General features: G+C 34.8%; 1 protein-coding gene across 13 annotated transcripts in view; it reads left to right on the top strand.

Annotated features, from left to right (window-relative positions):
* C2CD5 (C2 calcium dependent domain containing 5) overlaps nucleotides 1-22,274 on the top strand; it is a 92,327-nt gene that overhangs the window by 65,885 nt on the left and 4,168 nt on the right. For 4 of the 13 annotated variants that reach the window (XM_047787401.1, XM_047787402.1, XM_047787408.1 and 1 more), the window contains 11 exons: nucleotides 1,534-1,698; nucleotides 3,276-3,416; nucleotides 5,823-5,886; nucleotides 6,273-6,334; nucleotides 6,554-6,652; nucleotides 7,679-7,768; nucleotides 8,231-8,318; nucleotides 9,292-9,378; nucleotides 18,496-18,546; nucleotides 19,434-19,535; nucleotides 20,858-21,048. In XM_047787401.1, coding sequence (XP_047643357.1) covers nucleotides 1,534-1,698; nucleotides 3,276-3,416; nucleotides 5,823-5,886; nucleotides 6,273-6,334; nucleotides 6,554-6,652; nucleotides 7,679-7,768; nucleotides 8,231-8,318; nucleotides 9,292-9,378; nucleotides 18,496-18,546; nucleotides 19,434-19,535; nucleotides 20,858-21,048 — 1,140 coding nt within the window. Of the gene's footprint in view, nucleotides 1-1,533; nucleotides 1,699-3,275; nucleotides 3,417-5,822; nucleotides 5,887-6,272; nucleotides 6,335-6,553; nucleotides 6,653-7,678; nucleotides 7,769-8,230; nucleotides 8,319-9,291; nucleotides 9,379-10,624; nucleotides 11,700-18,495; nucleotides 18,547-19,433; nucleotides 19,536-20,857; nucleotides 21,049-22,274 lie in introns of those variants that run through there. The other 9 variants (XM_047787406.1, XM_047787407.1, XM_047787411.1 and 6 more) reach the window with 4 other exon arrangements.

Here is a 22,274-nt window from a genome sequence, read left to right on the forward strand (position 1 = left end):
ACAAAACTAAGTTAACTGGTGGGTGTCTTGGGAGCTAAGAGCTTAGTTCGGATTCAGAAATTTAAAAGAATATTGTGACAATTTTATCAAACACTTCTAATGGTTAAGCCCTAGGAAACTAGTTTGTGACCCTGGTATAATTCTTCAGTGGTGCAGATACTGCCTTTTTTAATTCTTACTAATCTTTTCTTCTTGATCACCAGTGACGCTCATATATAACCGAGATTTTGATCTTTGTGCTCTTTTGACCTGTGCACTTAAATCTCAAGATCTCAGGAGTGGTTTCCATGAGAGCTAATCTCTGATGAGTGCCTCCTGAACCTCTGGCACTGTGCTGCTCCAGAAGGAATGTAGTATTTTCTTCCCTTTATAAGAGGAGACAGCGGATGCCCTAATAGGTTGAGACTTATCCAAGGTGATTGTGGTTACTTATACTGGAACTTGATTTCAAACCCAGGCCTGTCCAGTTCTAGAGTTTGTATTCTCAGCCATTCTGGGCTGCCACCTCATTAATGAATGCAGTTAAGAAAGTGTTAATAGATGGTGCACTAAGGCTTCTTAAGGCACAGAGTGCATTCCAAGCTTGTACATCAGAGACTGGGTCATGGGTGAGTGCAGTTGTGAAAGAGAATGAACAACCCGAGAGTGAGAGCCAGGGATCAGTTTAATCCACTGCTCAGATTTCATCATAGCACACCATACCCTTTCTAGGGTGGACTTTTTCAAAATTGGAAATTGTTTAATTTAAAAATAATAATTAAAAGACAAATAATCGAGAGCTAAAAGAAGTGACTTCTCTTTCCCCATTCTACTCCTTTGATGTTCACAGTTTGGTGTTTATACTTTTATACATTATTTTTTGCTTTGCTTATATAAGCATATTTAACATAAATGCATGTAAAGGGTAGGTGTGTTGTCTTGTTTGGTATTTCCCCTAATAGTTTTTCAGTACCAGTGGCATGCAGTACTATTACAGAGTCAGAATTTAATAGTCATTTAATTAAATACATAAATCTGCATTAAGTTTTATTTCTTGGTGCTTATGCACTCAAGATGGTATAGTGAAAAGTTCTAGTTTTTCAAGTCAGAGAAAGATTCAGGTCTCTTGAATAAGTTTCGTATCCTTTCTAAATTTCAGTTTCTTCATTTGCTTTGCAGAAGTTTCCCTTTTACTTTTGCCACTTTAAAGGTAACTTATCTACTCATTCATGAAACATTAACTTTTTAACATTTTTTTCCAAGCTGTTTTTTTTAATGCAGTTTATTTTTTACTATCATAAGGAAAAAATTTAAAATACCGTTGAGTATGCAGTGAAAAGTAACTTGTCCTTTCACTGCTGTCCCCAACCTAGTCAGAGTTCTCAGTGGAAGTAACCAACCCCTGTTACCAGTTCTCTTTTTCTGTGCCCTTCCACATATATCCTATGCAAACACTGATGCTAATTATCTTTATTCCTAAGGGCAAAGACCACATTCCTGAATATGAAAACTTTCGATATTTTTTTCTGATTATTTCTCCATTATTTTTATCAGTCAGCCACAGGTGTATATTTGGCAGCCTTACCAACGCCTGGTGGTATTCAGATTGCTGGGAAGACTCCTAATGATGGCTCATATGAGCAACATATATCTCATATGCAGAAGAAGATAAATGACACGATTGCCAAAAATAAAGAGTTATATGAAATCAATCCTCCAGTAAGTAAGATAAGTCTATATTGTGAATAACTTGTTAGATCATTAAGATATTTTTACGTTTCTTTTAAAGATTCTTTTCCCCCACTGTCTGGATTTGCTTTTCCTCAGTACTCATTCTTTCACCTCCCTTTACATCCATGCTCAAATGTCCTATTTTTCAGAGAGGCCAACTCTGACTATCCTATTTAAAAAATTGTAACTCTTCTGTCAGTTTTTGGTACTTCCTGTTCTCCTTTTGTTTTTTATTGTTTTCTATTTCCTTTACCTCTCTGTATCTCTATGTGTGAGGTATGTTTTTGGATTTTGTCCATTGCTTGATACGCCCAGTAGAATGACGCTCTGTCAGGGCTGTCTTCCTAAAGGTGAGGCCAGTCCCTCCTAGTAGTAGCCTTTTAATAACTACTTGTTGAATGACTAAATAAATGACTTAAAATGTTCCTTTTTAGTAAAAAGAAAGATTGCTTATGTATGGTAAAATGTTAATATGAGTTTTTTTTTTCCTTTCTCATTTTATAGTCACTGTCATAGGCACTCAGTATGATTTATCTAGGGCAGGTTAATGCTGAGGGCAAGTAAGAGAAACAGATGTGAAGGTGCTGTGGAGACAGCTGTGTTATGAAATTGTGAGGTGGTAGTCTTATGTAAGGTGTGCACCAGCAGTGAACATTTAAAAAATTTTTGAAAACTTTTTTTTAACAATTTCTTTTCTTTTCTTTCTTTTTTTTAAAAGATAGCTCTGTTACAACAGGCTGTGTCTTTAGCATTTGTGCTTACATATCCACATCCTCTTGATACTCCTTATGACCAACAGATATAGAACCTCTAGTTGGCTGTGATCTTTGGCTATAAAATAGGTAAAATCTAATGAGCCCATATAGGATTGCACCATACACTTACCTCAGAGCGATCATTATTGTGTCTATTAAAGTTTATTTAGCTTAATAAGTTGCATAGCAAATACATACATAATATATGTATTATATATACATACACATAGATATATATATCATATTCCACATTTGACTATATGGGTCTTTGAAAAATTATACCTGCATAAGATATAAAAGATTAAAATCTTATTTGTATGTGTAAATATTTAATTCTTTATGGCTTATTGGGACTTTGAAATGCTGAGTAAAAAATACTTTGTGAGGGTCGGAAGGACTGCCCATTCCCTACTGATTGTGGTATCCCCTTTGTCCACTAGATGTCAGTATTGCCTTGTTGTGTCTGTGATAGTTTCTGGATTCCTGTATTGAAGTTGCTATTCTTATCAATTAAAGGAAATATCCATGTACTTTCTAAAAGGTTAATTAGTCATAAATATTATAATTAAATATTGACTATGAATACATTTTACAGACTTTCCCCTCCTACCCATAGTTTTCTGTTAGTCTAAAAATTTAAAACCAGATGGAGGCATACAAATGTCAAATCATTACATTGAACACCTGAAATGAATATGTTACATGTCAATTATAGCTAATTAAATAAAAGAAGAAAAGGCTACAGTTTAAAAAAAAAATCCCCAAAGAGAAAAAGACAGTCGTGATATAAAGCATTTATATTTCCTTTAGGAGATATCCGAAGAGATTATAGGATCACCCATTCCAGAACCTAGACAACGCTCAAGACTTTTGAGATCTCAATCAGAAAGCTCTGATGAAGTTACAGAATTGGACCTTTCACATGGAAAAAAAGATGCATTTGTTTTGGAGGTATTATTGCATTGGACTAATTTTAATTTCTTAAGGGTTTTAGAAGATATTTATTTTTACAATCAGATCCTGATTTGTAGCATTACAACTGTTTTATATATATATAAAAAAATTAAATATGGCATTTATAATAAAATTGAAAGTATCAGAACTTGTTAGTGTATTTTTTGTTTAACACCAGATGACTGATACAGTAATAGATGGCTCTGGAAAAATTAATGTTTGGGTTGAAATAAAATTAAAATTTTAAACTTTGGAGTTCCCATCATGACTCGTTGGAAACAAATCTGACTAACATCCATGAGGACACAGATTTGATCCCTGGCCTCATTCAGTGGGTTAAGGATCTGCCGTTGCCATGAGCTGTGGTGTAGGTTGCAGACTCGACTTGGATCTCGAATTGCTGTGGCTGTGGTTTTGGCCAGTGGCTGCAACTCTGATTTGAGCCCCAGCCTGGGAACCTCCATATGCCGTGGGTGCAGCCCTAAAAAGATTAAAAAAAATAAATAAACTTTTGGAGCTATGTTTAGAAACTTGGATTAATTTAAATAAGAAAGTTCTGTTCTTTCACTTACTGTAATTATTACCTGTGTGATATAACATGTTACTATAACATTTTTACAAGTCATATGATAATATATAAAGCACTGCAAATTCTGAGTGTAGTGTTTTCTTAATGAATTAAGAAGATACAATTGAACTTTCATGATAAGAATATATTTGGAACTAACTTTCCTGGGGAATAACAATGTGGCATGAGAAGTTTATGGAGCCTCTGCCCTCACAGATCTGCTTCCAATGCCCTCCCCTGTAGAATGCTTAGCTTTGAAAGAGATTGATGATCTTCCGTTGATATTGAAGGAAAGGAAAAAAAATGTGAGGACACTTAGAAATATTTTCTGGGAAGGTGCCAGTTGAAAGAAAAAAATAAGATGCCTGGGTCTCAGTAAAGCAGAAAGCTAACAGTATAATTGTACTGGGATGGGATTGAAGGTGTGAAAAGTCTAGAACAGTTCCTGTGAATGTGATCAGGAAGTCAGCTGTGGGAGATATTCAAGGATTAACTGAGGTGTGATTGTTACATTGTGGAAACTCTATAAACTATATGGAATTGTGCCTCTTTCTTATATTTTCTACAGTGTTAGAATGGAAAAAAGTGGAGGTTGGTAAAAGGTTAGGAGTAAAAGGTTCCGAGGTACCTTTTAGAGTAGTGCTATTCCAAGTGTGCCGTGATAATGGCGTTAGCACCACTGGGAGCTTGTAAGAAATGCAGGCTCTGGTGCCCCTAGTTCAGACCTGGTAAATGAAATTTTCAGAGTGGAGCCAAGGAGTCTAACAAACCCTTCAGAGGATTCTAGCATTACTTAAACTTTGGACATTTTTGAATTTCTGATCCTGGGATCCTGGCTAATAGAGAAGAAAAATGCCTTGAGTGTGGGAAGAAGACGAAGGCAAGGTGCAGATTCCGCAGTAAAAGGGACAGAGAGACAAGGGATTATAGTTAGAGAATACTTGAGATCTGGGTGTGGAATATTTTGGGGAATATCACAGTTGAGATATGGCCACGACTGGGTAGCCAAAGTGAAGTGGAAGTGGTTCTTGAAATCTCAAGGGTATGAGTCAGGTCTTAGTCCCCTCAGTGTACAGGTGAGTGTCATTATTTGTCCAGTTGGGTATGTTCACTCTTTAAAATTCAAGACAATATTTTGATGTAAGGAAAATGGAATTTGGACTTACTCTTTTAAGATATTCCTTTAAATTTATCCCTATGTAATTTTATTTTATTTTATTTTGCTTTTTTTAGGGCTGCACGTGCAGCATATTGGACGTTCTCAGGCTAGGGGTCAAATTAGAGCTGCAGCTGCTGGCCTACACCACAGCCACAGCAACACAGGATCCAAGCTGTGTCTGCGACCTACACCACAGCTCATGGCAACGCTGTATCCTTAACCCACTGAGCAAGGCCAGGGATCAAACCTGCATCCCTATGGATACTACTCAGGTTCTTACCACTGAGCCACAACGGGAACTCTGTAATTTTATTTTAAAGCAGTTCCATATTAAAAGAATTTTTTATTGTACTTTTTAAATTTAAATAGAGATAATGATTGCTTATGTTATCTTTGTAAATATTATGAAATACATCCTCATAGAGGCTTGATAAAAGGCTCTTTTTAAACTCAATATACTTTATAATGTAAACTATTTCATTTAGAAGTATTGTGGAAAAATTCACAGGTATTAGAAGAATATTTTTTGAGTTTTATATTTTAACTTAGGGGAAAATGGCGCTACTTTTCCTTGACTCTATGTTCTCGATTAAATAAATAATAAAAACAATTTTAAAAATTTTAAATGATTCTGTATTTACTACTTATGTGATAGTTTTAATCTTTTTATTTTCAGATTGATGACACAGATGCTATGGAAGATGTACATTCTCTGCTCACTGATGTTCCACCTCCTTCAGGTGATGAGAGAAAAATTACCTTTGAGATGATTAGTTTTGTATATCAATATTTAGTTCATAATTATTATAGCACTAACTTTATTTTAAAGGTTTTATTAGTGTTGCATTCTATCATGTTCTATGCTGCTCCAAGATTGAAAGCACATAGTTTAAAATATTTTCATTAGAACTTAGGTGAACTGATTTTTAATCCTTGTATGTTTATACATTAACAAAAACCTGATAATTTCATTAAGATGATCTAAAGCTTTCCAGAGCTGTAGAATTTTAGAAAAAAAGAATGAATAGGTCTTACATTTAGAACTTTGTGTTAATAATTGAAAAATGTTATTCTTTAATACACACAAAGTATTATCATGTGTTTTAACTATAATGTGTTTTGACAGGCTTTTATAGTTGTAATACAGAAATTATGCCTGGTATAAACAATTGGACATCTGAAATACAGGTAAACCTTTTATTCTTAATTTTAAGCAAATACACCATATGTGATTTTGGCTAAGTTTCTTCTTTATACGTGTTTACTTTTTGGCCTCTTCGTTGCAATTAAAATATTATCTTTTAAAAAAAACCAGATTAGGTACTACTGTTTATTTTATTAACTAAAATAATACAGTATTTGTTAAAAATAGTGAAGTGACATGTCATTATCTCTCTCTATATTTAGATGTTCACATCAGTAAGAGTAATCCGATTAAGCAGCCTTAACCTGACTAATCAAGCCCTCAATAAGAACTTTAATGATCTCTGTGAAAATTTGCTTAAGGTAGGAACCTTCTGACTAACTATACATTAGTTAAACCTCCTATGCATCATGAAATTTAAGAAGTGTTTATATTTGTCTGGAAGACCTTACACAGTTGTAGGCTGAATTATTTTTTATTTACTTATCAGTCTTCACCTGCCATCAAGTAAAATGCTGAGGTTGTCGTCTCCATCTTAATATACTGTATTATATAAAGAATATATTTTAAGTTTTTCATAGCTTTAAACTTCATAGAAATCTGTATGTGTACATTTAAAAAATTCTTTTTCTTATTTTTATGACTTGAAATATGATTAAATCTTACTGTCTGCTTAAATTTAAAAACGTATCCTTTTTAGAAATTTAACAGACTCAGTTTTCTTTCTTTTTAATTTTTTATTTTTTTTCCACACCTGGGGCATGCAGAGGTTTCCAGGCCAGGGATCAAACCCAAGCCACAATAGTTATAGTGCCAAATCCTTAACCTCTAGGCCACCAGGGACTGCCTTAAAACTGTACTCTTAATGAAAGAATAGGTAAAACAGAAGTGTTTTAATCTTTTCAACTTCGTTCACCATAATACAATGTGCATTAAAAAAATGTTCTTATAAAATTTTTAAATGAGAAGTGATATTAATAATAATTTGCTTTTGGTCAGAAAGAGAAAGACAAATATCATATGATATCACTTATATTTAAGTCTAAAATATGGCACATACGAACCTATCTACAATTTGGAAACAAACTTACAGACATAGAGAACAGACATGTGGCTGCTGAGGGGGAGTGGAAGAGGGAGTAGAATGGACTGGGAGTTTAGAGTTAATAGGTACAAACTATTAATTTAGAATGGATGGGCAGTGAGGTCCCCCTGTATAGCACAGGGAACTATATCCAATCTCCTGGGATAGACTGAGGGAAAAGAATACAAAAAAGAATATTGTATATATGTGTAACTGAGTCACTTTACTCAATTTATAGTGAAAATTGGCACAACATTGTAAATCAGCTATACTTTAATAAAAAAAATAATTTTCTTTTGTGTAGAGCCTGTATTTTAAACTACGGTCTATGATTCCTTGCTGCCTTTGCCATGTAAATTTTACAGTATCTCTCCCTGAAGATGAATTAATTCAGGTAATTAAGATTCAGTCTATTATTAAAGAATATTTCCAACTTTGATCTATTTTAATATTATAAGTTTGCCATAGTTAAATAGGTGTAAGCTGTTTTACTTAAATATTTTAAAACATTTGAATATGAGTCAGACCATGTTGTTTCACTTTTGTGAACTATAGTTATCTGAAGGTGGAATCACCTGTGTGTTCCAGCATATTTACACTAGGATGTGTGCTTCTGTGTGATTTCTCCAGAACCCATCTATTAGAGAAGCTTTTTTAGCTCTTTCTGGAATATATAGGTTTGGGTAGACATGTTGGGTTTAATTGTAGTTTAAATATCTGAATTCATGTGCAATTCTGGTTGAGAAGTTTAACCAGGAAAGACAAAGTTAATATAGTTGTCCCATGTACTGAATAAGATTTGTAAGAAGCTTGAGTAATGATTATTTTGCTAATCATACTGTTTCTGTGATTCTAGGTTACAGTCACAGCAGTTGCAATAACTTTTGACAAAAATCAGGCTTTACAGACCACAAAAACACATGCCGAGAAGTCATTGCAAAGAGGTAAACCTATGATGGTTAGGAGCACAGTTTGTGTTTGTCTGTATTATAATTCAGTATTAAAATATAGAGGAAAGGTAGAATAAATGACTTGTTTTTTGACTAGGTACTGTTACTTTTTCTATTTATCAAGATAACTGTGGGTAAGCGTATGGCCTACTTGATATTTGTCACACAAAAATAGGTGGTTGGCTGGTATTTACAAAGAGAATGCTGTTATTTTTTCAGACTTAGATTATAAGGTATTAATTCTGCAGTAATTAAAGGCTCCTATTCCAGGATCCTTGAGGAGGCCTTCAAGGCATCTGAGACTCTGCTGATGTAGTAAGCACTGTGGGTTTTTCTCAGGAAAGGTCCCCTTGTGTTCAGCAAATTCTCAGAGTTGTCCTTTATCCAGTAAAATTTAGAAAGTACCGTTTTTAATATATTCCAAAGACACCCACAATATTATTAGAAACCATTTGTGTGTTCTGAAAAAAAAAGGAGAGGGAAATAGTATACTTTCTAAAGTTTAATGAATTATTGGTAAATAAAATATTCATGATTAATCTAAAATTTTTTAAGTTGAATATATTCTATATGGGCAACATTGCATTAATGTCAGATAAATGTATTAAATGATTATGTGTTCAGGTATTTATCAAAGAAGATAGATAATGACTGGTTTGAGGATCATAGAACTAGTGCAGTACAAAGAGTAGGCTAATAATAATTACTACCGAGTGCTTATTCTTTGCAAGGCACTGTGCTAAGAAATTTATACACATTATCCTTTCTAAATCTCACCGCAGTCCTACCAGGGAACATAGCAACCGTTCTCGGTGTCATGCATGTGCAGGGCCCCCATGAGAGAAACAAAGGAGAAAATAACCAGAATAAATTGGGTTGGAAAATATATGTTATCCCAGATTCTTAATTTTTAAAAGATTAATAATAGATCATTACTAAATAACTAGTGTTTTTCTTGCCTCTCAAGCCTCTACAGATAATGAAGAACTTCTGCAGTTTCCCTTGGAACTATGTTCAGATTCACTTCCTTCTCATCCTTTTCCACCAACAAAAGGTTGGTTAAGTAGGGGGAATGCAAGCACAAGTTTCTAGATCCTTTCACTTGCTTCTACATTGTAGGTAATTTTACTTAATTGTGAGATGGAGATTTATTCTTCATTCCCTCATTGTATGTTTCATGTTCATAATGGAGAGAATATTCCTTTTATTTTAATTTTTCAAGTCTCATCATAAATTATTAAGGTAATTTTTAATATGTTCGTTTTTATACCTCAAATGTATTAAAGTTTTATTTTCAGAAATTTGGATTTCCCTGAGTAACTATTCACATATGGTATATTTGATATTTCTATTATATATCTGGTAATTTTTTTTCTAGCAACACTAACCTTTGCAAAAATTTAATTTAGATTTTTATAGGCAACAAAAATATTTATTTTCTTTAGAAGATTGGTGGAGAGGTTTTGGGTGGAGGCTAGTCCAAATGAGAAGGGGATGAGCTTTCTGTATTTTGGGTGCCTTATTTATATTTGAGGAATATTGTTCTGTGCTTGTAAGATGCTGCCATTTTTTCATTTGCAAAATTAAAACTCAGTAGCAGTAAACCTACTAAGATCTGTATAATCTTTGGAGAGAAAAATGGGAGATAGTTTTTTTCCACTTCTCTTCTGATTTCAGTATAATTTTTATTATAAAAACTTCAGAATTACTGTACCTTATTTTGTAGCATCATATACACGATAAATGTAGTTTGTGTTTTTTCCTTAATATTCTGAGAAATGATGCATTTGTTATTTAAAACCAAATTGGCTTTTATAATTTTTTATGTTTTATAATACAAGTGACATTTTCTGTTTTCTGCTTGTCAGTTATTTTATCTGGTACTAGATTAGTTATAGTACAGAATAGTTTTATATTCACATTGCACCGTGTATGAATAGAGTCTTACTAAATCAGTGCAAGGCCTGACTGTAAATAAATAGATGTTTCATATTTTGAAGCTGAAAAGATAAGCTCCTTTTAGATTCTGAGCTTTCTAACATGGTAACTGTTCTTTTTCCTTCTTGTCTAAATTAAAATTCTAATTTAGAACTCCATAGAGAATTTTAACATACCTCAACTCCTTGAACGAATAGGGAGGAAAAATAAAGTCCAAAGATAATCTGAGTTCAGATTTATAAATTAAATATAGCTTCCAGAACAAAAAGCAGAACAGCCAGTCTTCCTTGAACTGATAGATAGGACATTTTTATAATACCTTCTTTCTACAGAAACATATTTAACACAGGGTTAATTTTTAGGTATCACTTCATTTGCATTATCCAGAAGTGGTGAGGAGGGGGAATCTAAAACCAAAACCTCAATCACCAGCAGCAAAAAGGTTTGATCAACTGCTAATCTATAAAAATATTTATTTATGGATTTGGGTCCTCTCTTAGCTCAATTTTACCATATTGTTAATAACTACTGAATTATCCAGAAGATTAGACTAAAACTCTGTGTAAGTGGGCCATATCTATATTGATAACTTACAGTTTGTACAGTAGCTTTCAAAATGTTTTCAAAGGTAATTAAAACTAGGGCTTATTGTAGTCATTAGTATATTTTGCACAAATGATATTCCATGAACTGAAAAACAAGGAGGAATTTGAGTAGAATTCTGAGTCATTTCTGAATGGTACCTGAAATATTGGCAATTCATTTTAAGGAGTGAGGAGAGGGGCCATAGGTGGAGTAATATATCAACATATCTGGCTTTTCTTCTCAGTTCTGTTACTGATAAAGTGTGAGAGCTTGGGCCAGTTAAGCTCTGATTAAGCCAGTTAAGCCTGAGTTCCACATTGAAAATGTGAAAGGATTAAGATTCTCTTCAGTCTTTAAAATTTTCTGATTTCTTGGGTTTCTGTAACTTACAGTTTTTCAATTATTAATGTGTCCATGTTATTAAAAACATAAATCAAAAGCTAAGTTATGGCTGAGGTCATACTGAGCTTCCATTAATTAACTTTCCAGATAGCTCCAAATCAATTAAACGAATGATTCCTAAACTGTGTTCCTTGAAACCTTAGGAGTTTCTTCAGAGCTGCCTTATGGCCTTCAGGAGGTCATGGTGTGTGGGGGGAGTGACAGGGCAGGTCTCTGGACACGTTGCCCCTAAACTCCGGGCAGCTTCATTCAGTACACTTGACCTATTGGTTTTCTGTATGTGATTTTGTTAGGAGAAAGGGTTTCAAAAAGTTTGAAAATCACTGTATCAAATCATGCCACCTTTATCATCATCATTTTCACCATCGTTGGCTTCCTAATGATCAATATCACATTGGATACTAATATTTTACTACTCTTACTACTAAGTGCTTAACTGCAAAACCTATGTGCCTTTCCTTGAATATCGTATTTTAAAATCATCAGTAAACACTAAAAAGTTTATGTGTACATTTTTTTTTCTAAGTTGTGTAAAGTGTGTTTTACGTTGCATGCTTATTTACTGTCTTTGCTTCTTCATGTCTTATTCAGGGCTATGCTATACATATTAGAAAAAAGTTATCCAAAATATTTTGGAAAATTTGAGGCTAGAGTGTGGGTTTGAAATGTCTGAAAAATGTAATGATAGAGTGTTATAGTATAAATGTGGTAATTGAACACTATAATATGAAAGAAGGCTTTGAATAGAGAATAGAAATATTTTGGGGAAGTTAAGCTTAGCAGTTTAGAGCAAATAGGTGGGAGAGAGAAAGATAAAGAGTATGAGGAATAAATGCTCAAAACCCCTCTACTTTCGAACTACTAGAGGCTTAAAAGTCAACTACTAATGCTGATAAGTAAATAAATATATAGTTTTACGGTTTTGTTAGGTCAGCTAGCTAAGCTGACTGAGTTTATCATTTTTTCTAATTCTGAAAACTTTGAATGTTTTATATGTTCTTATCACAAATGAGATGATTTATTAAAATTTTTAATTTCCTTTTATGTTGGCAGCATAGTGTCAAAAACTGTGTGCAGTGTGTTTATTAATGCCTTCATCTTTTCACTTGTGGATAAACCTTTCCTTATCTTTTTGTGTTACTGAAAATAAGTGAATATTATGTGAAGAAAAGGTGCTTAAATTACATGTATCCTAATTGACCGTGTAGAGTAAGCCTGGACCTGAATTGTCCATCCATGTTGAATTTTTTTCCTTCCATCTTTTGTTTTATTTGGTTTTGTTTCTCAAGGTAACAAAACAGTTGATGTGTGTCTCAAATTTAAGATTGGTTTGGTGTTACCTTGCTGGTTATCTTGATTTTTCTGATTTTAAATATAAAGTGCTGAGCCATTCCTGGCCTTGCTCAGTGGGTTGAGGATCTGGCGTTGCCATGAGCTGTGGTGCAGGTTGAAGATGTGGCTCGGATCCTACGTTGCTGTTCCTGTGGTGTAGGCCAGCAGCTGTAGCTCTGATTTAACCCCTCGCCTGGGAATTTCCATATGCCAAAGGTGCGGCCTTAAAAAAAAAAAAAAAAAAAGTGCTGAGCCTAAGTAATTTCTTAAGGGACATTATCATGTGCGGGTCATTAACATTCTTTGATGAACATATGAGGAAGGAACACAGATGACGTAGCATCACCATGAATTTTTTTTTATATGAGGGTTTCTTTTCATAAGAAAAGATGACTACAGAAAATTTTTATACCATTTTCATAGTTTTTTTCCCCTTATTGTTAGTATCTACATGTCAGCTTTCTGAATATCTGCCACTTCACTCTGAAATGGTTTTTAAGACACTTTAAAAATGATAAATATATAGAAAAAAAGAGATAGAGCAAATACAGTAAAAATGGGAAACTGAATGTATTTCTGGTGGAAATTAAAAAAATATTTCTCGTAAATCATAATTAATCTCAAAAATTGTATGCATGTAATTTTTCTTTTTCTTTCTCTTTTTTTTCTTTTTGTCTTTTGTCTTTTCAGTGCTGCACCTGTGGCATATGGAGCCCAGGCTAGGAGTCGAACTAGAGCTGTAGCTGCCGGCCTACACCACAGCCATAGCAATGCCAGATCTGAGCTGAATCTGCAACTTACCCCACAGTTCACCACGGCGCCGGATCCTTAACCCGCTGAGCAAGGCCAGGGATCAAACCCACGTCCTCATGGATGCCAGTCAGATTTGTTTCCACTGAGCCACAATGGGAACTCTCACATGTAATTTTTATGTAAGGTCAGCATATGACTTTAGATCTATGTCTGAAGACCTAAATCTGGGATATTAGATGCCATCTTATAGGACTTAGGAGCTTGTATTAGACAGATATGTGTGAATCATATACCACTATAAATAGATCTCAAATACTTTATAAATCTATAGAAGGGTCATAGTTTTCATTAAAATTATGAAAGTTTAAGGCTTTAAAAGGGTTTAGTTAAATCAGTTTTAGTTTTTATATACTGTTGGATTAAGCTGTATAGAAGAAAAGTTTTTTTTTTACCCCTCCCTTTGTTTCTGCTTTAGTTTTGCTTATGCTAAGGTGATATCCTCAGGTTCAGCGGCATAAGCTGTAGGCAGAGAGGAGTTCTCTTTTCACTGAGCAGTTGCTGACTAATGTGACAAATATAGATTAAATTTTGAATTTCAGTATGAAAGAAGACAAGTTTGCCTACAACCTTAATACATGTACTCCATGATTAGGTATCCACATTTGAAGATTTTGTTGTTGTTGTTGCTTTTTAAGGCTGCACCTATGGCATATTTAAGTTCCTAGGCTAGGGATTGAGTCAGAGCTGCAGCTGCCAGCCTACACCACAGCCACAACAATGCCAGATCTGAGGCACATCTGTGACTTACACCGCAGCTTATGACAACATCAGATCCTTAACCCACTGAGCAAGGCCAGGGATCGAACCCACATCCTCATGGATACTAGTCAGGCTTGTTTCTGCTGAGCCACAATGGGAATTCCTGAAGTTTTTCTCTTTATTTTTATTGTAGGCTATCAGAGTTACTTTTTGTTAAACCAGGTTTTATTTTAAAAGATAATTTTAATTTTTGATTTTTAAAAGATAAGTTTAATTTATATAAACTTAATGGCTTGCCTCACATTATTTTAAACTTGTAATTAGAACTATAAATCTATAAGAACTACAAAAGTTATCTTTTAATTTTTCCTGTCAGCTAATGGTTCTGAATTCTTACCATTATGTATAATTTTTTATACTAACTAAAAATATTTTTATATATTAACAGTTCATTGCATGTCTGCTTTTTTTCTCTCTCGCTCTCTCTTATTTTTTGGGGTAAAATTTTGTCACTATGACTGAATGGAGCAGCTGTAAAAAATGCTAAGGTTATACATGTTTTTGGTAGCTACAACAATCAGTGGTGGGGGGCTCTTAAAAGGAGAGAATTGCTGAGGGGAAGGAGAATGAGAGGAAACAGAAACCAAAGATTGGAAAATGTGAAAAGGTCATCCATGAGATGGGAAGGAAGGGAAGAGAAATTTGTTGGAGAAGTAGGGATAAGGAATCTCAGCTTTTTCAAGGCAGCCTGAGGGCAGTGAAATCCAGAGTCAGAGGAAGTCAGAGTGAAAAGCAAAGAAAGTTGAATTGGGTTATTGACAGAAACAGGGATTGTTTGGGAAAAAAGATGCAAAGGATGGGAGGGAGAGAAGATGGGGATTGAAGAAGAAAAACAAGTGAGTTGGGATATTGTACACCTATATAGTTGTAGTTGGAAGCTTTAGTGACCCAAATAGAGCAGCTAACTGTCTTTTGTCATCTACTGTACGTATTGCCTCTATTGTAGTTGAATTTTCTTCCCTAATGGAATATTCAGATCAAAGCAATTTATGTATTTCTCTATACTTTAATAATTTTAAACTATAATATGACAATTTCATTATCAACCCACCAATATTTGAAGACCATTATGGACCAGATTTGTACTGAATATTTATATATATATCACTTGTCTAACTCAGTCATTAAGCCAGATTTTAATCAGTGCACTATAGATTGATGGAAATGCTTAAAGGGACATAAAAATCAAATTTTGATCCAGTAATTTAAAACCTAGAATATTTAAATGGGAAAATAAAGCAAACAATTTAGTGACTCCAAATTGCATATATTTTAATCTGCCAGAAAATCTTTTCAGAATTTGCAAGTTTTTTTCAGTTTTAGTAATATTCTTAGGGTGACTGAATAAGATTATCTCAAATATTTTTTTAATTATTCAGAGCAAAGATAATCTGTAAATTTTAGTGATAGAAAGTGAACAAGTTATCAGAAGCATAGTTAGTGTTAAGCTTTATCAGAGCTAACCCACACCTTTGTCCTTGGTTATGACAGGTTATTTAGGAGGCTGGAGACACCTCAAACTTCAGAAGCATTGGAGCATGTACAGTTGAGGGAGAAAGAATTCTTGCCACATTTTCCTATTTTCATCAGTGTGCTCATTTCCACTAAACTGCTTTTAACCTAGGTTAATCCCCCTCCCCACTCCACTAAGGCTTGTTATAAATTGCTAGAGTATACTAAGAAAATAGTAAAACTGCATGTTCTATTTGCCTCACCAACTTTCTAGGATCATTTTTTTGGAGGTCTAGCGGGATTATCACTTGCTGGTACCTTTAAAAAAAGCAAAATTGTATTCAGTGGGATAAGGAAATGGTAAGAGGAATGGGCTGCTGTGTACCTAGATTTAGACTCTCATTGCAGCTGCAATGGGGACTTAATATGCAAAGTGTTTGTCTCAAACTCTTCCACTGAGATGTATAAATGGCCAGAACTGAGTGTCTGTTCCTCACCAAAGCCCAAAAGACTTTTAATAAGATTTCTACCCCTGAATATAAAATGTGTTGTCTTTTATTTAGTATTGGTTTAGAGATCACATATGGATTTTCCCTCTTTTTAGCCAGAATTATTAGTGAGCCACACAGCTTATATCTGCAGTACCTCTGCTTTTGAAAAGACTGTTATCTAGGAAGTCAAACTGTAATCAGGAGCAGAGTAACTGAGCGTCTGAGGTCATGACAGGCTGAGGTGCCAATGTCCAGCTCCCGCCAGGACCAGCTCGTCCTGGGCCTTTTCTCTGAGCTAGAAAATGAGCAGAATCCTGGCAAGCATGTTAGGAGATGAACCCACTCTCCTGGGAGGTCGCAAGTCTCCTCCCTCAGCCTTTCCCTCAAGGTCTCCAATTTTAAAACTTTGTTCTTTTCAGATTTTAATTCATATGCATTCATATCTGAGGGCATGGCATAATATCTTCCCTCACTTTTTTCTCCTCTTCACATTCTGTAAAATTTTGGGGAAAAAAATAATGTGTACTAAGTATACATGGTGAAAAATTCAAATCCTATGAAAAATCATGTAGTCCAAAATAAAGCTCCTTTCTTCCTTCATTTTTCCTTCCTGAGAGGCACCTATTCTTAACAGCTCTTGGCTGTCTTTGCAAAGATCTTTTATTTATTTATTTATTTATTTTTTAAAACACGTATTTTGCAGATTGTTGTATACCTTTGTTTTTTGCACTTGGCGTATTTAGAGATGGGAATAGATACTTTCTACATATTTAAGCTCTTTTGTGGTCATTTGCTATTGAATTATATACAGTTGCTATTAGGGAATTCCTTATTACCAGAATATCAAAGTATAGAGGATAATTTTAGTAATTTTCACTTTTCCTTTTAGCTTTTACCCCTGTCCCCACATTTTAAAAACTTTGACCGAATACCTAATCGCACCAAGTCTATATGGCCCAGGACCTGTGAGAGGCCTGGGACTCTCCTGGGATATGTGAGCCTGGGGTGGGCCATACTGGCTTAGCTTTTGCACTTGGTCTCTTTTGGTGCTGATCTGTCCCTAGAGATCTGGTAAGCCTCTGAATGTCAGTTCATTTCTGGTCTTCTTCCTGTGGGTTCTGTCTCCCCCTGGGCTTCCAGTGTCCCTTGGATCCTGAATCAAGAGGACCTTTCAGTCCAGAACTACAGTCTGAGGGCATGATGGCCAGAGCACGTTCAGCGTGATGCCCTCACAGTCATTTTGTGGACCTCACCTAGTGACCCCTTTGCGTGAAGAGCTCTGTATTGTAAGAGGAATGTCAGCCACTGTGCACTCAACAGTACTGGATTGTGGTCACTTACTTTATAAAAATGGGGGGTTGAGGGGGTGTGGGAGATGCTTCCATTACATCCAGTTAGCAGAAGCATTCTGTACAAATTTTTCAGAAGGGTGACTTTGATTAAGAATATTACCAAAAGGTCAACACATTAAGCTGAGACCAAAATATGTATTTACTTGGTTTATAATTTTTTTAAAAAAACTAGCTGACCCAAATTATTCTTAGTGTTATTTTTATAAGTTTCTTCTATCTTGGCAACACTATTTTCTCAGAAAATTCTTTGAAACAAAAATTCAAATATGCCAGTGTGGGTAGACCCTGAGCATTGGCAATAGATTATGAAGTTTTTTTTTTTAGTAGTTGTTTAAATTTGTACAATTCCTTATCTATAATAAAAATGTAAAATATCAGGGAGAATCTAGGATGTTACTTTTATAAGGTTACTGGAAAGCAAGTGATTCTAGGCTGGGATTCCTAGTTGTTTCTGTGGAGACCAGTCAGTCACCTTTTAGTTCCACAAGTTTTGATGGCTCCAGAGGCAGCTGCTGAAGGTGAAAGCTTTGAATGAAGGGGTTGGTGGTAGTGGTGGTAGGGTCGAGGGCGAGGTTGGGCTAGTGTCCATTTTGTGTTTATCTGTAAGACATAGGTCATTGCCTTCTCTGTAATTTTTAACCCTACTGTCTCTTCCACCCCCACCCCCACAGACATTTCCCTTCCGTGTTTCATTTCAGATTTTCTTCCCATACATTGTTCAGTTCTCTTTTTCATTCTGCCTCCATCCCACTAATATTTGTTACTATGTTGATATTTTTTCTTGTCCACAGAGTTTCTGAATCTTTCTTTGTGTTATAATAACAAGTAATCTTTTTTGGAATGATATTTATTAACCGAGCTAGTTTTCATATATCAATAGAAACTGCGTTTTAAACCTAAATACTTCTATTTGGTTTGCTTTTATAATGAAGCCATAAAGATTTCCTCCTATTCATCTGGCTTATAGAGAATATTAACCAAGAGCAAAGAAGAGATACTGGCTTGTACTTAGCATCCAAGCTAATGTTGTTCATATTGTCTTATTAGAACACCTGGAGAGTGCAAGTGCTAACTCAGGTATACCAGCTGCACAGAGAGGTGAGTTTGTCTAATTAAGCAAATAGTCACCAAAGGGATGAAATTCTAGTGTGGTGATGCGTAAGCACACAAACCTCAGAGGAGTGCACTAGAAGATGGAATAGACACCAAAATGTGGCTTTTTTCTAGTTAGAATGTAACTTACGAAGTAGTAATTAAACCAATATTTACTTTTTTAAAAAGTATCTTAGTAGTTTCCCAGTTTTCTCAAAATAAGATTTTAGCATCTAAACATTATTTTTTAGCTAAGCAGTAGTAAAAGTTACTCTTTTTAAAAGGAAAACTTTTAGACTCATATTTCCCCTTCACCTGATGTTATCAGAAGCTTTGTCTCCAAAATCAGATGCAAAAATAGAATGCTGAGAAAAATGACTGTTTAACTTTACTGTTATTACTGGTAGAAAGAAAATATTTTAATAAAAGATAAGTTAATTTGTGATTTTTTTTCATGTATTCTTCAGCATTTGATTCTCATTGTTTTTATTTTTGGTTTCAGGATTAAAAATAAAGAGGGAATTATTCACAAACTTTGGATTGTAATTGAAAGTTCTAAATATAAATAGTTAAAATAAAACATTGTAAAAAGAATGGGAAGTAAAATTAGTTAAAACACAGTGTATGGTCCTATCCCAGGTCTCTCGATTAGGTCCCTTTCCGTTCCCCTAAGACGCCACACAGCTGTGACATCACCAGAGACGCTCAGCCAGCTGAGAATTTGGTTTTGGACAAATCAGTGTCTAAAGCTTGACTCTTTACTCTCTCTTTTATCTGACTTAAAAAGGACCGTTTCCCCCCGAAGTTACAGTTAAATTACATCATCAGGAGTGTTATGACGAGTAAGAGACGTCATCCATATTTTTTCTTTTGTTTTCTGTCTGTGTTTTCAGCAACGTCAGTTGATTACAGTTCCTTTGCAGACAGATGCAGCAGCTGGATAGAGCTCATTAAACTGAAAGCTCAGACCATAAGGCGCGGATCAATTAAGACAAGTAGGCTGATGTTTCTACCACATTACGATCTGAGAAGCACATCCCTGATTTCCCAGTGGTGAAGGCTAGACCTTACTACTCAGTAATAACATTGCCAATCAATCATGTATTGGAGTGTGAAAGCTGCGGACTCTAATGGTCATTTAGCAAAAGCTATTGAAGAACATTTAGATTTGTTAATTTTAACTGTAGGGTTGTGTTTTTAATATTTGAGTTTTTATGAAGGTATTTTTAAAAGTATATAAATAGATATTATATCATCTAGTGGAAAGACATTATGAGCTCTCTGATTGAAAAGACACTTGTCCAGGACCCAATATACCAGGTAGTATATGGCATTGGTCCAGTGACTAACAGTGATATCCAGAGTGAGAAAAGAATGAGGTGCTTCCAGAGAGAAAGTGGTCCGCTCTTATCTCACTGCTGGAATCAGGAGCAGCACTTGTATGTTCTTTAACTCTACTCTGTGTGTTTTGGTAGATTTTGAGGTAAATGTATTTGAGTGAAAGAATTTATAGTACATTAAAGGGAAGGAACTGTGTTTTAGAGGAAGATCATAGGGCATGGAGCCAGCCGTATCTGGTTTTGAATCCTAGAAATGCTAGGATTCAATAGCTGTGTGACCTTGGGCAAGTTATTTAACCTGTGAGCCTGTTTCCTTGTGTGAAATGGGGATAATAACACCTATGTTGTTGGGTGGTTGTTGTAAGGATTATATATATATTAATATATAACAATACATTGTTGTCTGGTTTATAGTAGTTACTTGACAAGCGATAGCTGTTATTTTATAAACAATCAACTTTGAGACAGCCAAGGTCATTTGTTAAGTTTTTTAAATGATGAGTTTGATCAAGAAGGTTTGGAAAAGAAACCACTACAACTAGCTAACATAAGGTTTATCTGCACGTTGACAATGATGAAGTCGTCTGAAAAAAAAGATGGAAAAGACTGCACTGGGAAATGTAACAACTTTCACACTCTCCTTGTAATAATTTGTTCCTACAGCAGATAATTTTTAATGCTCTACCGCTTTTTCTTTTTCTTCACTTTTTAATGATCATTGTGTGTGTAGCTACACTGCATCAACATTTTCTTTTGCAGGAATGCCATTTTTCTTCCAAAAGATTTCATTCCAGCATTTACTATGTTTTTCTTTCTCTGTTTAATTGCATGCAGTGCATGATAATTTCTTTTCTTTCATGACATGGCTTAGCCTCACAGACAGCTGAATGTTGTCACCACTTATTTGGAAACCTTAGGGAATAATTGAGTTACCAGCATATGGATCTTGATGCCTTCTGTTTTTTGTCCAATTTTAGCTGTGACAGTCGAAAAAGCAAGTCCAATGGGTGAAGGAACTTTCCGGAATCGTTCAACCCCACCTTGTACAAATTCTACAGTTGGGGTTGTCAAAATGACACCTCTTTCTTTCATTCCTGGAGCAAAAATAACAAAATATCTTGGGATAATTAACATGTTTTTCATTCGGGAAACCACTTCTCTTCGTGAGGTAACTTTATAGTTCCTATTTCATTGTTTTTGTGAATTTTCTGTGGCCGAACATATTACTGCCAAAACCAAACACATTTCAAATTATTATTATTATTATTTTTTTTTGCCAAAAGTAAAACACACACATACTCACACTCTTCCAACCCTCTCTTTTTCAATAACCTGTCTGGATTGGTTCTAGATTATATTTACCAAATTTCAAATAACAGCTAATATTATTACAAGAGTTGGGTTGGGTTTAAACCTATTTATTATTATAAACTCTAGTTTCTTATCATAAGATAAATAAAACAAATAAATGTACATGTTTCACTAGAGACTTAAAACAACACTGAAAGAACAGCTTAGTATTCTCAGGTATTTTCCTGAGATATATGTAGACAACAGTTTTTAAGGTTTACATTTGGGAGTAGTAGGGGACTATGTCATGGAGAGATATCTGTGGCGATTGTTTTCGTCACATAGCTCCATCATTTTCTCCCTCTGAGAAAGAATGAGGATGATGTTCTGCCATCAGTGTATGAGAACTGTTTACTCAAGTTCTTATCTCACACTGGGTATCATTAAACTTCAACTTGCAGGAGTTCCCATGTGGCACAGTGGAAGTGAATCAGACTAGGAACCATGAGGTTGTGGGTTCCCTCCCTGGCCTCACTCAGTGGGTTAAGGATCCAAGACACCGTGAGCTGTGGTGTAGGTGAAAGATGTGGCTCGGATCCCGCATTGCTGTGGCTCTGGCATAGGCCAGCGGCTACAGCTCTTGATTCGACCCCTAGCCTGGGAACCTCCATATGCCATAGGTGCGGCCCTTAAAAAAAAAAAAAAAAAAAAAAAGGCGAAAAAAGCGACTTCAATTTGTTTTTTAAATAATAGCAATTACAGTATTTTACTTGATGTGGTCAGAGTTAAGAATCAGAGTCAGCTTACATCTTGCATTACATGGGAATTTAAACTCAAGAAAGATTATATTTCTGTCTGTCATATGTTTTGAAGCAGGCCTGCTGAGCAGATTAACATTGTGATAGGGAAACTTTTAAATTATTTAGTCATGAAGCCCAATAAACTCTCCAAAATTTAATTTAGCTGTAGTTTGTGTATTTTAAAAAGTGTGTTCATTATAAACATGACTTAACTATGTTTTCTCCCCATTGTTTCACCAGCAATGTTTCTATACTTTCTTGGAAAAAGCAGTTTACTTACTATTTTTTTAAATATTACACTCAC

This window comes from Phacochoerus africanus, chromosome 7 (genome assembly GCF_016906955.1).
Source record: "Phacochoerus africanus isolate WHEZ1 chromosome 7, ROS_Pafr_v1, whole genome shotgun sequence".
NCBI classification, from domain to species: Eukaryota; Metazoa; Chordata; class Mammalia; order Artiodactyla; family Suidae; genus Phacochoerus; species Phacochoerus africanus.